Raw genomic sequence first — 12,464 nt, 5'->3', positions numbered from 1 at the left:
TGCAATAATCTTGGGACTGCAATGGGTAGAAGAGGTCAGGCCTGAGAGAGTGGTCATCTGTTCAGATTCTGCTGCAGTTTTAAACAGCCTGAAGACAAAACAAACAATTAGAGAGGATTTAGTGATGGAAATATCTCTGATAATGTTGAGACTTCAAAGACTGGGAATTGATGTTCAATTTTGCTGGGTTCCTGCTCATGTAGGGGTGGAGGGCAATGAGAGAGCAGATATGACTGCAAAGAGAGCACTAACACTAAAAGAAGAGGAGATATTGAAAATTCCTTTTGGAAAGGGGGAAGCTGAAGCATTAATAAGAGAGGCAGGACGGGAGTTATGGCAGAAGAAGTGGGACAACGATAACAAAGGAAGACATTATTATAACATTCAGAAATCCATAAATCTGAAGACATACAAAGGGAAGTATAGAAGAGAGGAGGTCATAATATCAAGGTTAAGGTTCGGACATACAGGACTTAACTCAACTCTGTATTTAATGGCACAAATGGACTCAGATAAGTGCACTATTTGTAATGTTACTGAAGACGTGGAGCATGTTATCCTGAAATGTCAAAGATACAATTCAGACAGGAACATCTTGAAGCAAAAAAGATGTCAGTTGGGACGGAAGTGGAGTTTGGAGGGAGTTCTGGCAGTGGACGGAGAATGGCGAGAGTGCTGCAGAGCACTGTTGCGATTTCTTAAAGAAACGGGATTAGACCGTAGGATTTAGTTGGAAGACAGTGAAGAAAAGGTTACCCTGAAACTGCACACTCCGGTACAGTAGGGGGCGGTATGCACCTATACAAGTTGGTTGCGACCCGCCAATCAAATTTAAAGAAGAAGAATATAGCGTCGTCATTGTAAGTATCCAAGGTACTACAGTCATCAGCCTCCACCTGACTGGCCAGTTCAGTGGCAGAGCGTGACGTCGGCGCTGCCAGCGTGGAACGCACGTCAGCGTCGCGCGCCTATCCAGGAAGTAAACTATCCGGTTCGGGCTTGAGTCTGCGGAATAGAGAAAGAAAACACAGCAGATGATACGTGTCCAAGTCAAAGATTCAGCGAGCTTTCTCGAAGACTTCTGAAGGGACAACGTGTGGTGGACCCGGACCCGGACCGTGTGCGTCCCGTCCCCCCCTTACAGACCCGGACAGGCTGACTGCTGTGTGCAGTGAAGGTAAGAGCTCGGTCAGCTGTGTGTGTTGCTAGCTAGCCCTGTGTGTCAGACGTGAGACGGGCCGTGAGACCGGCCGTGAGACGGGCAGCGAACACACTGCTTCCCCGCTGTCCTCCGGCTCTGGGTTCCACAGAGGAAGCAGCGTGAAGCGGGTGTTTTCAGTGTCATATGTCAGCGGCTCTCGGTAACGTGTCCGCTGACAATGCGGATGTGCAGTGGACTGCTGGTCATTCACCAGATCACAGATCCTCCTGTCGAGCGATACCTGCCATGTAGATCTGTATCATATCCATAATGTAAATAAGAAATTCTCAATATACAAAATAATGAAACAGACCTGATAAGTTGTTTATAACTTAATGTTTATTTTTGGTCCAACAGGGTACTGCGCTGCAATACCAGTAGTAGTAGTAGTAACAACAACTGTATTTTAATTTCAAAATTCCAATATGTGTGTCACTTTTCAAAGAGGTTTACGGTGTGCTTAAATGAAACTAATAAAATCAATAAACACAAACAATAGCAAAAGGTTCGTAAAAAACTAAATGTTAGCAGTTCATAACGTGACAACTGTGTTCTTAATATTGTTTGTCAATTTTTTTAAAAGTTGGAAAAAATACACAGCAGACCAAAGTTGTATTTTCTTGTTTTAGAGACAATTAAATGTCAGTTTTCTTAACATTAAGCTAAATGTTGTGTGTTTAAATATCTTTGGAAAGAACCTGCATTCACTCGTTTAATTTTTGCAGCCTATCTTCAAACTGTCGTTACTTTAAGCAGAACGTTTTTCTGTATTTATACACCACCAGATTTGAATAATTGTACGTCTCCAAATCTCCAAAGTTCAGCAGAGCGCTGAAACCCAATGAATGAATTAGTCGCTGATAAAATCAGAATCAGAACCGTGTATTGCCATGATATGTTGAACATACAAGGAATTTGGCGTGACGGGAGGTGCAAACATTTAACAATCAACAACAATCAGTGCATCTATGTTAATAGATAATTATAATTATAAGATCAATTATTGTAAGATAAATCATGATAAATATTTGAAGTTCAATGCTATCATGCCTTAAGGACGTTATTTTAGCAGCTGAACCAGTCGCATTGTAAATAGGCCTCGTAGGTAATGCTTCAATAAAACGCTGTTGTTGGTCCAAAGTAAACACAGTGAACGTGTCCACACCCATCTGCATGCGGCCTATCAAGAATAGATTGTTCAGCTTTTATTTGGTTTCTTTCCCACTGGCTACTGAACTTGTGACAACACTGGTGTTACCGTAATGTCAATGAAAATGCACAGTATTTACAGTGTTTTTTTACTCTCTGTCGTCTCTTTACAATGTCTGCAGGGAAACTGCAACACAAGGTACATCAAGGCAATGTAAAAAAAAGAAAATGGAGACAAAATGTAACATGTTACCGTTTGTATTAACAGAGAATATCATATTTTCAGCCTGTTTCCAGTCTTTTGGACATGATGGGCACACGTTTTACACATTGTTGCATGTGAAGGGATGCTGTGAATACATCAGTGTGTCTCAATGTATGCATGCTTGCACGCGGGGACAATTCTGCCTCACACACAGTTTTAGTGTTGCAGCATTTGTAATGACTGATTTAAAAATGTTTTTCCTCATATTCTTTTTGACTTGCTCCCAACACACACACACACGCTCACACACACACAGATCCACAAACACTTTAGACGATGGTGGACTCAACGTTTGCTCAAGTGGGCAAGAATCTGAGTGAAGCCATGAGAATCCTGGGAGACGGACAGAGGTGAGATTAGAGACTATTCTACTTTAATTTAGAAAACGAGTATCAAATATGACAGCTGGAAAAATGACGACAAGGTCCATCAATAACTTTCTGATGATGCTATGATGTTGGTGAAACTCTAAACCTCTTTAAGATTATGGAAACACAATTTTATCACAAGGACGTAACATCAAGCAAACTGAGGAAACATATCTGTCCATCTTAGGTTGAACTTCTAACCAATGAGCACAGAAAGCAGCATCATCCATTACAGTCTGTGTTGTTGTGCATCTGTTTAGAGAGCCAGAGACAGGACCAGAGAAGTGCCGCTTCAGCAGAGCCAGCATCCCTGGACCCCTGCAGGGAGAGTAAGACACACACACACACACACACACACACACACTATCCCTTTCTGGTTATGCAGGTCTTTAAGTCTCCTTTGACTATTCTTGTGTTAGAAAAACGATTTGACTCGATGTTTTTTTCTATTCTTGGTAAAAGGGCTCTGACCCACTCGTGACATTTTCTCTGAGCTAAGAGAAGAAGAAAATATTGGTCAATCACAGAAATCAGTGGGGACTAACAAAATACAAACAAATGATGAATACGTACACAGATAAGAGGACAATTGTTTGTATATTGCTCCTGCATGAGGCCCAATGAATCAATAAACAACAGTATCAACTTATGGTCCTATACGTTTTGTTATGGTAGAAGTTACCTCACAACAAAGAGGAGGCCGGAGCCATGTGGCCGGCTTTCTGCCGTCGACGCACACGCTGCAATAATAACGCTACCAAGACTGGTTTACAATTATAAGGAATTTAATTCCACTGATGTAAGTACGATTACAGTAACACATTGGAGTATATACTCCTATGACATATTAAAACAATATAACCCCATTTGCAAAAAACCTCAACTCAGCTTCTCAGGTGAAAAAACACGTCCGTCCTCCGAGAGCCATGGCACGAGAGAGGAAAAAGGCTTTAAATTAAACCTCCCACATCTGTTCGAAAACACCTCCTCCTCCGTTTATCCCGATTCCTATTGGCTAACTTCCAGGAGCGTATTCACTTGTCTGGCTCTGAGTTTATTATCACATTCAATGACTGTCAGTTACGTTTTAAACCCTTCTATAATAATCCTTCAAAATGAAAGTTATACTTCTGCAACTTGGCAGAAGTTTCATGCTTCTGCATGTTTATGTTTATCTTAATTATGCATTCTCAAAACCCTTATGATTATGACTAACTATGAATTATTAATTATGAATTATTAAACACTTTTATTATATCTACTAACTACAGTTTTTTACTCAAATTTCTTACAATTCCCCCCTAACTCACAGTTCACTGTGAGTTAGCTACTCAAATGTAGTTAGTTATTCAAATGTAGTTGGTTATTCAAATGTAGTTATTTACTCAATGTCCCTGGAGACCTCCCCCCTACTCAATCCAGGGAGAGGCTTCCTATCTATCTAAACAGAGGCAACCAATTCATGCACACAGATATCATTTCAAGTATTTCTGTTCAGTTCGTTTCAAAATAGTGCGTTGAAAATCACTGCCTTCCATGTCTTGGGGCTGGCAGGATCAGGATACAGCCTGTAGGCTAGAGAACACATACTGAGAAGCCTTGACTGTTCTTTTACACGACAAAATTACATTTCTTAATCTTTACACCTTAAAATCCCTTTATAACCCAATTAAACAAAAAATTTAATCTCCAAATACTCATCCAAAACAATCCGTCTATTTCCCAAATTTCCAACATCTCACTGGATGTTTTAGAAGTCCATCTGGGCCTTTCTCAGGTCCTTCAGGATCTCCGAGAGGATGGTCAGGAACCGCTTGTGAAGTTCTGCTATGGCACCGCTGGTGGCCTCATCTAGACTGTGGCCATCAGAAGCTCCAATTCGTCCTCATCCTCGTCACATAACTGGTTGCCTGGACTGGTGTCTGGCTCATCGGTGAAGCAATAAACCCCTGTAGAGGTCCACGGATGCAAGGGAACCCCCATCCACAGACAACTCGGCGGTCTATGACGACAGCACACAGAATAATTACGATTGCCAAAAATGTATGTTTTCACTGGCCAAGCATACTTCCCAACCAGTCGGTGAACGGATTCGTGACACCAGAGTTCTCTGCTAGCTCTTGGCTGAGTGCTGTCAGTCCCTCCAGAGCCCTGGTCACCGATCCATCAGGAGCTGTGTTATTTGGAATGAAAGTACAGCACGCAGACCCAAACATCTGGCACACGCCACTTTTCTCTGCTAAATCATATCTAATGCCATTCTGTTCTGCAAGGTCATTAAACTAGTCTTCGCCAGCTGTGCATGCAGTCCTGATATGGCGTCACTGGTGAAGTTTACAAAACGCTGTTGGTTATAGTAAATGTAGTTGATCCAATCGACATTTTTATTAATCGTCACCCTCTGAGAGAAAACAGATTCTAAATCTGCTGCTATTTGATTTCTGGCTTGAAAGTCATTAGACACCCCCCTTGGCAGTCTTATGACATCTTATGTACACTTGGTCATCAAAGGCTCCCTTCGGGCCACCGGCATCTCTTTTGGATCTTCTGTTAGCATGTGGGCGTGGAGAGATGAGTTCTCCATAAGGTGCATCAGTGACAGGCAGGATATAGAATGACAATATAAGTTGCATCAACGCACATCTACCGGTCCAATCTTTAGGCTGGATTGGATATATGGTTCTTCCTCCACACCACCATCATAAATCAGCTCTAGGTGCTGTCTGTCTTAACACACTGTTATATAGATAGTTGCTAGCATTGTGACTGTTGCTACAATTTGCAATAATTTGCAATAATACTACCTACATTGGGCCCTTAGCGGTATCTGAGACTATACAATCAAATGGACCCTCTGTAACCTTGAACAGAGGTGGGGTATTATATTATACAGGTGGGTAATCTCAGTGTAGCCTCTGACAAGTGTGATGGAGGGGCAGAGTGTCATCAGTAAACAGAGTTAAAATACAACTAAATTCAGGACTTATGAGTCTGAATCTTGAAGGAACTGGTGTTGCTAGGGGTTGCTAGGTCCTGAACACACAATACAATCTGTACTACTGACTCTTAAAGGATTACATCTACCCACCCCCTTTGTACACATCACAGGCATAATATGATAACAGCTTCCCATACTTATGTGTGGCAGGCCCACACTCGTCAGTTTATGATGCACAAGGTTTTGGACATCCACCCGTAGGTGTGTTCATACTTGGGACAGGAGACTACTTCACAGAAGTCGAACTGGACCGTTGATGTTGTACCTTCTTTGAACATAAGAGTGAGAGTTACATGTTCATAGGTGAGTGTCGTCAGAGAAGCCTCTCTACGTGGTCTGAGATCGGTTTGATTAGCTACTGAGGCTAAATGTCGAATCCTGATGTAGTCATGCATGTGATCTGGTTCCTGTCTGTGGTTAATTCCACATACTAAGAGGGAAGCTACTGAACTCAGGAATAAAATAATTACAGACTTCCATAACCCACTGACCCTAGAGTCTCCTACAGGACGCCCTCGCTTAAACTGTGGGGAAAACGTCATCTTCAGTACTGTCTAAACCCTCTTTTGAGGTGTCTTTGGCTTCAAATTTTCCTGTTTGATGTTCAATCCTGTCTCTGCGAGTGTCTCACTCGTTACCTTCGCTGCTGCACAGTGAGTGAGGTGGTGCCAAGTCGCTCCCATTTTATCTTTTCTGCATGTGAGGTTGCCAATACTACCTCCCATGGACCGGTCCACCTTGGTTCACTCCACCTGCGCTCGTGGACTCTTATCCACACCAGACTGCCTGGTGACACGTCAGCCTGCTTCCTTTCGTCAGCTGCTGCTTCTGCGTTTGTCACCTGAGAAAACAACACTCGGCTCATGTTAGTTAGAGCTCCCGTATATTTCTCAATTTCTAGAGTTAGCAAGTCTAGTTGTGGTTTATCATGACGTTATTAAATCTCAAAAATTGTGAGTAGCACCTTTACTGAAAACTATTCTAAATGTGGATCTACAAAAAATGTTTGACACCTTACCATAAATGTTTGACACCTTACCATATCCCCCCTTCACCTCGATATCTCTGCTGTAAGGGATCACATGGCAACCATCTATGTATCTTGGCTATACACTGAACCTCCCCATGGTCCTGGTGACAGCATGGGCATCTGTTGATGTCTCATGGGAGGAGGTCCAGCTGGACCTGGTCGTAGGTGCTGCTGATGTTGTGGTGGGAACGGAGCATGTTGTGGTGCTGCACTGATCGGTCCTCCTGCTCTTTTATGAGGGCAATCTCTCACCCAATGACCTTCTCTCCCACATACGTAGCACACTCCTTTACATACAAGACCCCCATGCCCCCCTTTATCGTTACCTCTCCCTCTGTTGGATGCACCACTTCTGCATCGTGGTGGGGGCTGATTGTACACCACCGTGGGGGCTGGTACTGCTGGATTTTGTTGCTGCTGGGCTTCTGCTGCTATCATCTGTTTCTTGGCCTGAACTTTTCTATTTAATTCTCTGTCGACCTCTGCTACTTGCAGTTTCAGCAGTCGCCGCTGCATTCTCTTTATAGCCTCGTCTTCTTTACTTTCTGCTCGTCTTTCCTCCATCTGCTGTTGCAAATCTTTTCTGATGCATTCTACTTCTCTTACTTCACATTTTAGTCTTCCCACCAGTTCTCCTACTTCCCTTACTCCACATCTTAGTTTTCTTACCAGTTCTCCTGCTTCCTTCCTCTGCTTCTTTAATGTGAACATTATGCAGCCTAGGAGTATTCAAATGTGTGTATTAAATGTGCACGCTTGTCATCACATGAATCAAAGTCAACTCACCCTCTGTGCTGTATGGCGTGTGGCCGTTGACTCCAAAACTGGGATCCACTGCTTCACTTCCCAGATCTGGACCCACTCAACCACGCACCTTGACTAAAACAAACACAGAACTGCCAAAAGTTCAGCAGTAAATGTTAGCATACGTCTGTAGTGTAAGAGAGGTCAACGATCTCTCAAATATGTTTGCGCCGTCCGTGTCAAAATTGATTCTTAGGAACGATGTAAAATAGTAAATGTACCAAAATTAGTCAATACTGGATATGTGAAGGAATCTCGAATCCAAAATTGAAGCTAGAATTCCGAAATCAAACTCAACATCTAAATCAGAATCACAATCACAATCCAGTTCCAAATCAGAATTCGAAAGGTTTAAAATTGGAAGTAAAATGAAATTAAAAAACAATGAATAATTAATCAATTAAATATTAAATTCAACTTTAAAATCAATAACTGTGTTCAAAGATATTCAATCAGAAATACCAATGCAAGTCAAACTGTTGAACTGCACTTACACTCTGGTCTGCACAATAATGAGTCACAATTAAGTTCAAGAATTGAAGAAACACAACTGAAACCATTAATCTTTGTTAAAATGCTGAATTAAAACCAAAGTCAACGACTAAAGTTATAATGCTTAATTAAAACTAAGGTCAGGATATAAGCTCACAGCTCTTAGACAATGAATCTCTGAAAAATTCAGATTCTAAACACTTCTTTACGGTTATCTGCAGTTACTCCTTCTTCTGTTTAATTGTTTTTAAATCTCCTTTTCTTTTGCCTTATGTTTTGATGCTTTTAATGGTTTTATGTGAAGCACTTTGAATTACCTTGTTGTTGAAATGTGCTATACAAATAAACTTGCCTTGCATTGCCTTCTGCGCCGAACCGGAAGTTGTCCTGCGCCGAACCGGAAGTTGTCCTGAAACTGGCTGTTATATACGGATATGCTAACCGCTATGCTAACGACAAAAAACGGAGCTTCTAATAAAGCATACGCACACACAAGTATCACCAAAATCCCACACTTTAATTCCACTGGTACGCTCTCTGTCTCCTCTCACACTCTACTGGTTATTTTATTTTATAAGCACTTATTTTACATACAGAGTACCGCAACACCGGAGCTACACGTAGCTAGCGTTAGCTCCCCACAGCGCGGTTTACAGATCATGCAATGTTAATCATTTTAAACGTATTTCCACGCTGCTAAAACACAGACTAGTCACACGTATTATTGGACTTATTTAGTCATCATTTTAAACGTATTTCCACGCTGCTAAAACACAGACTAGTCACACGTATTATTGGACTTATTGTCCGGTTTTATTACCTTAAATCCTCCGGTTAACAGGCTGATAGCTCCTCCAGACCTGAGTTCATCGTTACGTCTGATCACGAGTTATACACTGCCAGTGTCACCCACTCGCCCAGTCCGCCTAGCACCGCCAAAGCCTATTATGCTACGTCTTCTGAATCATCCACACGACCCCTCTATTTATACACGGCCAAAACCAGCAAGAGTGACTTCCAGGAACCGCAGCCTCAGAAGCTAACTCCCGCTAGCCTAGCTTTCTAAGCAGCGTATATTTCAAGACCTGAAACTCGTGGGCTAAACCCGCAAAGACTTGCACCCCTGAGCCGGAATGCCACGAAATCTCAGTCCGCCAAGTCACATACCTGCTATTTGAACTAGTTGTCAGCAAAAGCCCAAAATTTCACTCACCGAGCCAGAGGGTCTCCCAGTATGTGCAACCTCAGTCCGCTTTAGCTAAACAACTGCTTGATACCAATGTGATGATTTAATTACAGCGCTGTCTGCCTTTAATTTCTTTATTCTTAGGATCCTTATACTCTTGACTAATCCCTTAAGTTCATCATACTTCAGACAGTAAATCGTAGCTTACCTCAGTGGAACGTGGCCTCCTCCATGGAACGTACCCACCGGCAACGCAGCGTTAGCCGTTAGCAGCGCTTAGCCAAGCAGAAATACCTCTAACGTCCTAGAAGCTAACTCACAGATTTCATGAAACGGCTCTGCCTACCGATATGATGGGCCCAGGATGTCTGCTTGACCAACGCCGCCTTCAGCACACACAGCGAGGCCGGTAAGACTGTCCCTTCGTGGTCGCCAAATTTGTTATGGTAGAAGTTACCTCACAACAAAGAGGAGGCCGGAGCCATGTGGCCGGCTTTCTGCCGTCGACACACACGCTGCAATAATAACGCTACCAAGACTGGTTTACAATTATAAGGAATTTAATTCCACTGATGTAAGTACGATTACAGTAACACATTGGAGTATATACTCCTATGACATATTAAAACAATATAACCCCATTTGCAAAAAACCTCAACTCAGCTTCTCAGGTGAAAAAACACGTCCGTCCTCCGAGAGCCATGGCACGAGAGAGGAAAAAGGCTTTAAATGAAACCTCCCACATCTGTTCGAAAACACCTCCTCCTCCGTTTATCCCGATTCCTATTGGCTAACTTCCAGGAGCGTATTCACTTGTCTGGCTCTGAGTTTATTATCACATTCAATGACTGTCAGTTACGTTTTAAACCCTTCTATAATAATCCTTCAAAATGAAAGTTATACTTCTGCAACTTGGCAGAAGTTTCATGCTTCTGCATGTTTATGTTTATCTTAATTATGCATTCTCAAAACCCTTATGATTATGACTAACTATGAATTATTAATTATGAATTATTAAACACTTTTATTATATCTACTAACTACAGTTTTTTACTCAAATTTCTTACAGTTTCACATGCTAGCTTTTCCTAAACTTTCAACGGCATATCGTTTTCTTATCACAATTGGATGCAGCAGTGTGTTCTGAGTCACTTCTAGGTCAGTAACCTTCGACACAGCACTCTGTCTCCTGCTCATTATTTAGAGGATGCTCCACATTAGGGCTGGGCGGTATGACCAAAAATGCATATCACGGTATTTTGTAAGATTCTGGCGGTTTCACGGTATTCTTTTATTCACGTTAAAGCATTAATTAATTAACGCCGAAAAGAAGCGGCAGGCCAGTGAGCGGTGAACAGCTGTTTGTGTGGCGTGTCTTCCGTGGTCACTTCCTGTTTCCTTCACCTACATTCCCCTGGGTCCTAACCCTCCATGGAAAGAAACGGGATTAGACCGTAGGATTTAGTTGTTAATAGGTGTTGTTTAGGTTTATTTCTTTTGTTACATCGATATATATATATATATATATATATATAAATTTCTTTTATTTTATTATCAGAACAGTGAAGAAAAGGTTACCCTGAAAATACACACTCCGGTACAGTAGTTGGCGGTATACACCTATGCAAGTTGGTTGCGATCCGCCAATGGAATTTAAAGAAGAAGAAGAAGCCCCTCCATGTACAGCTTCTTATCACTCTATGTACCAACATACATTTCTAACAAATACCACACATATTACAGTAAATCAGCGTTGCATATGTGTCTGACCTAAATATCTTTTGTTGTTCAGTCTTTGTTCATCCTGCATTGTTCTTTTCTGTAATGTTACTGGAGCGACAGAGCCTCTCCCAGCGGTTAGCAGACTGTTAGCGAGCTTTACCCAGCATGCAGTTCGGCGGTGAAATTTTATAAATGTACAATTATTCGTGCTACAAATTGTTTATCTGTCACAAACTGTTGTCGTGGTGTTTTGCCCTGTTAAAGAGCATTAGTTGTGGGTTGTTAATTGTTGTTATGACCATGACTGGGGTTCCCTCTCAATACAGTTAAGTCAACTAGCTCCGACCGCAGCACTCTCAGCAGTGAACAATATATTTTGCTGCCTGTTGAAGTTGTTTCGGCTGTGCACTGGTATGACGGTATATGAAAAATTCATATAGTACGGGAAATTAAAACCGGTATACCGGTTGAACCGGTATACCGCCCAGCCCTACTTCACAGTCAGTGAGAGCAGACTCTTCTGAACACGCGTCTATGAAATATTTGTCACAATGTCGTACATGTGGGAAATACAGCAGTTTCTGCTGTATTAGGCTTCTGTTTTCCTTGTGACATGTTTTGGGGCAGTTACTATTGGAGTCAATGGAGAACTGGATGGCTCTCGGTCAGTTTGGAGCTCGTTGAGCAATATGTATAAGTCTGTTTATTGGATAGATGTATTTGGTGATGGAGGAGGAGTTGTCAGTGTGTTGAGGATGACATTTGATACCAAGTGTGGAAATTGTGTGCGTGGGAAGAGTTTAAAGTTATTTTGAGAAGTGCTGATGCTCATCACTTGTTCCTTTGTGTCTCCTGTGCAGCGGTCAGGATGTTTCCACTATACTGCACCTGGTTCACAACCTCATTCATGATGAGGAAGAGGAGGAGGACTTGCCCAGTCAACAGTAAGTAGAACTCATCAGTGAGCAACAATACATGAGGATAGTCTGTCAGCGTTTTGTACCGCAACTGTTTCAAATGAACCATGTAGTGTCATGTTGAATCCAAATCCATACCCGAATATGTAGCGATGAGTAAGATGGTCTTTTAAGGTGTCATGAATCTTGTCAGGCGTCTAGTTCCTCATAAAATCAGTACATGCATGGCTCAAGCTGATATGAACCAAAGCCAGACTGGCCCGATCGGTAGAAGGAAGAAGAACTGTTACAACTACAGCTAATGTAGTTACTCCTCCATGGAAATACCGGAA

General features: G+C 42.1%; 1 protein-coding gene across 1 annotated transcript in view; it reads left to right on the top strand.

Moving 5' to 3' along the window:
• Nucleotides 1–1,038: 1,038 nt before the first annotated feature.
• Nucleotides 1,039–12,464, top strand: part of pdxdc1 (pyridoxal-dependent decarboxylase domain containing 1) — a 29,132-nt gene continuing 17,706 nt past the window's right edge. The window contains exons 1-4 of the mRNA XM_079282062.1: nt 1,039–1,177; nt 2,872–2,965; nt 3,244–3,312; nt 12,076–12,159. Of these exons, the coding sequence (XP_079138188.1) occupies nt 2,892–2,965; nt 3,244–3,312; nt 12,076–12,159 (227 nt within the window). The 5' untranslated portion in view covers nt 1,039–1,177; nt 2,872–2,891. The remainder of the gene's footprint in view (nt 1,178–2,871; nt 2,966–3,243; nt 3,313–12,075; nt 12,160–12,464) is intronic.

This window comes from Melanostigma gelatinosum (assembly GCF_949748355.1).
Source record: "Melanostigma gelatinosum genome assembly, chromosome: 13".
In the NCBI taxonomy this organism is placed as follows: Eukaryota; Metazoa; Chordata; class Actinopteri; order Perciformes; family Zoarcidae; genus Melanostigma; species Melanostigma gelatinosum.
The sequence above is the reverse complement of the archived record's forward strand: the minus strand, read 5'-3'. Positions and strand labels throughout refer to the sequence as shown.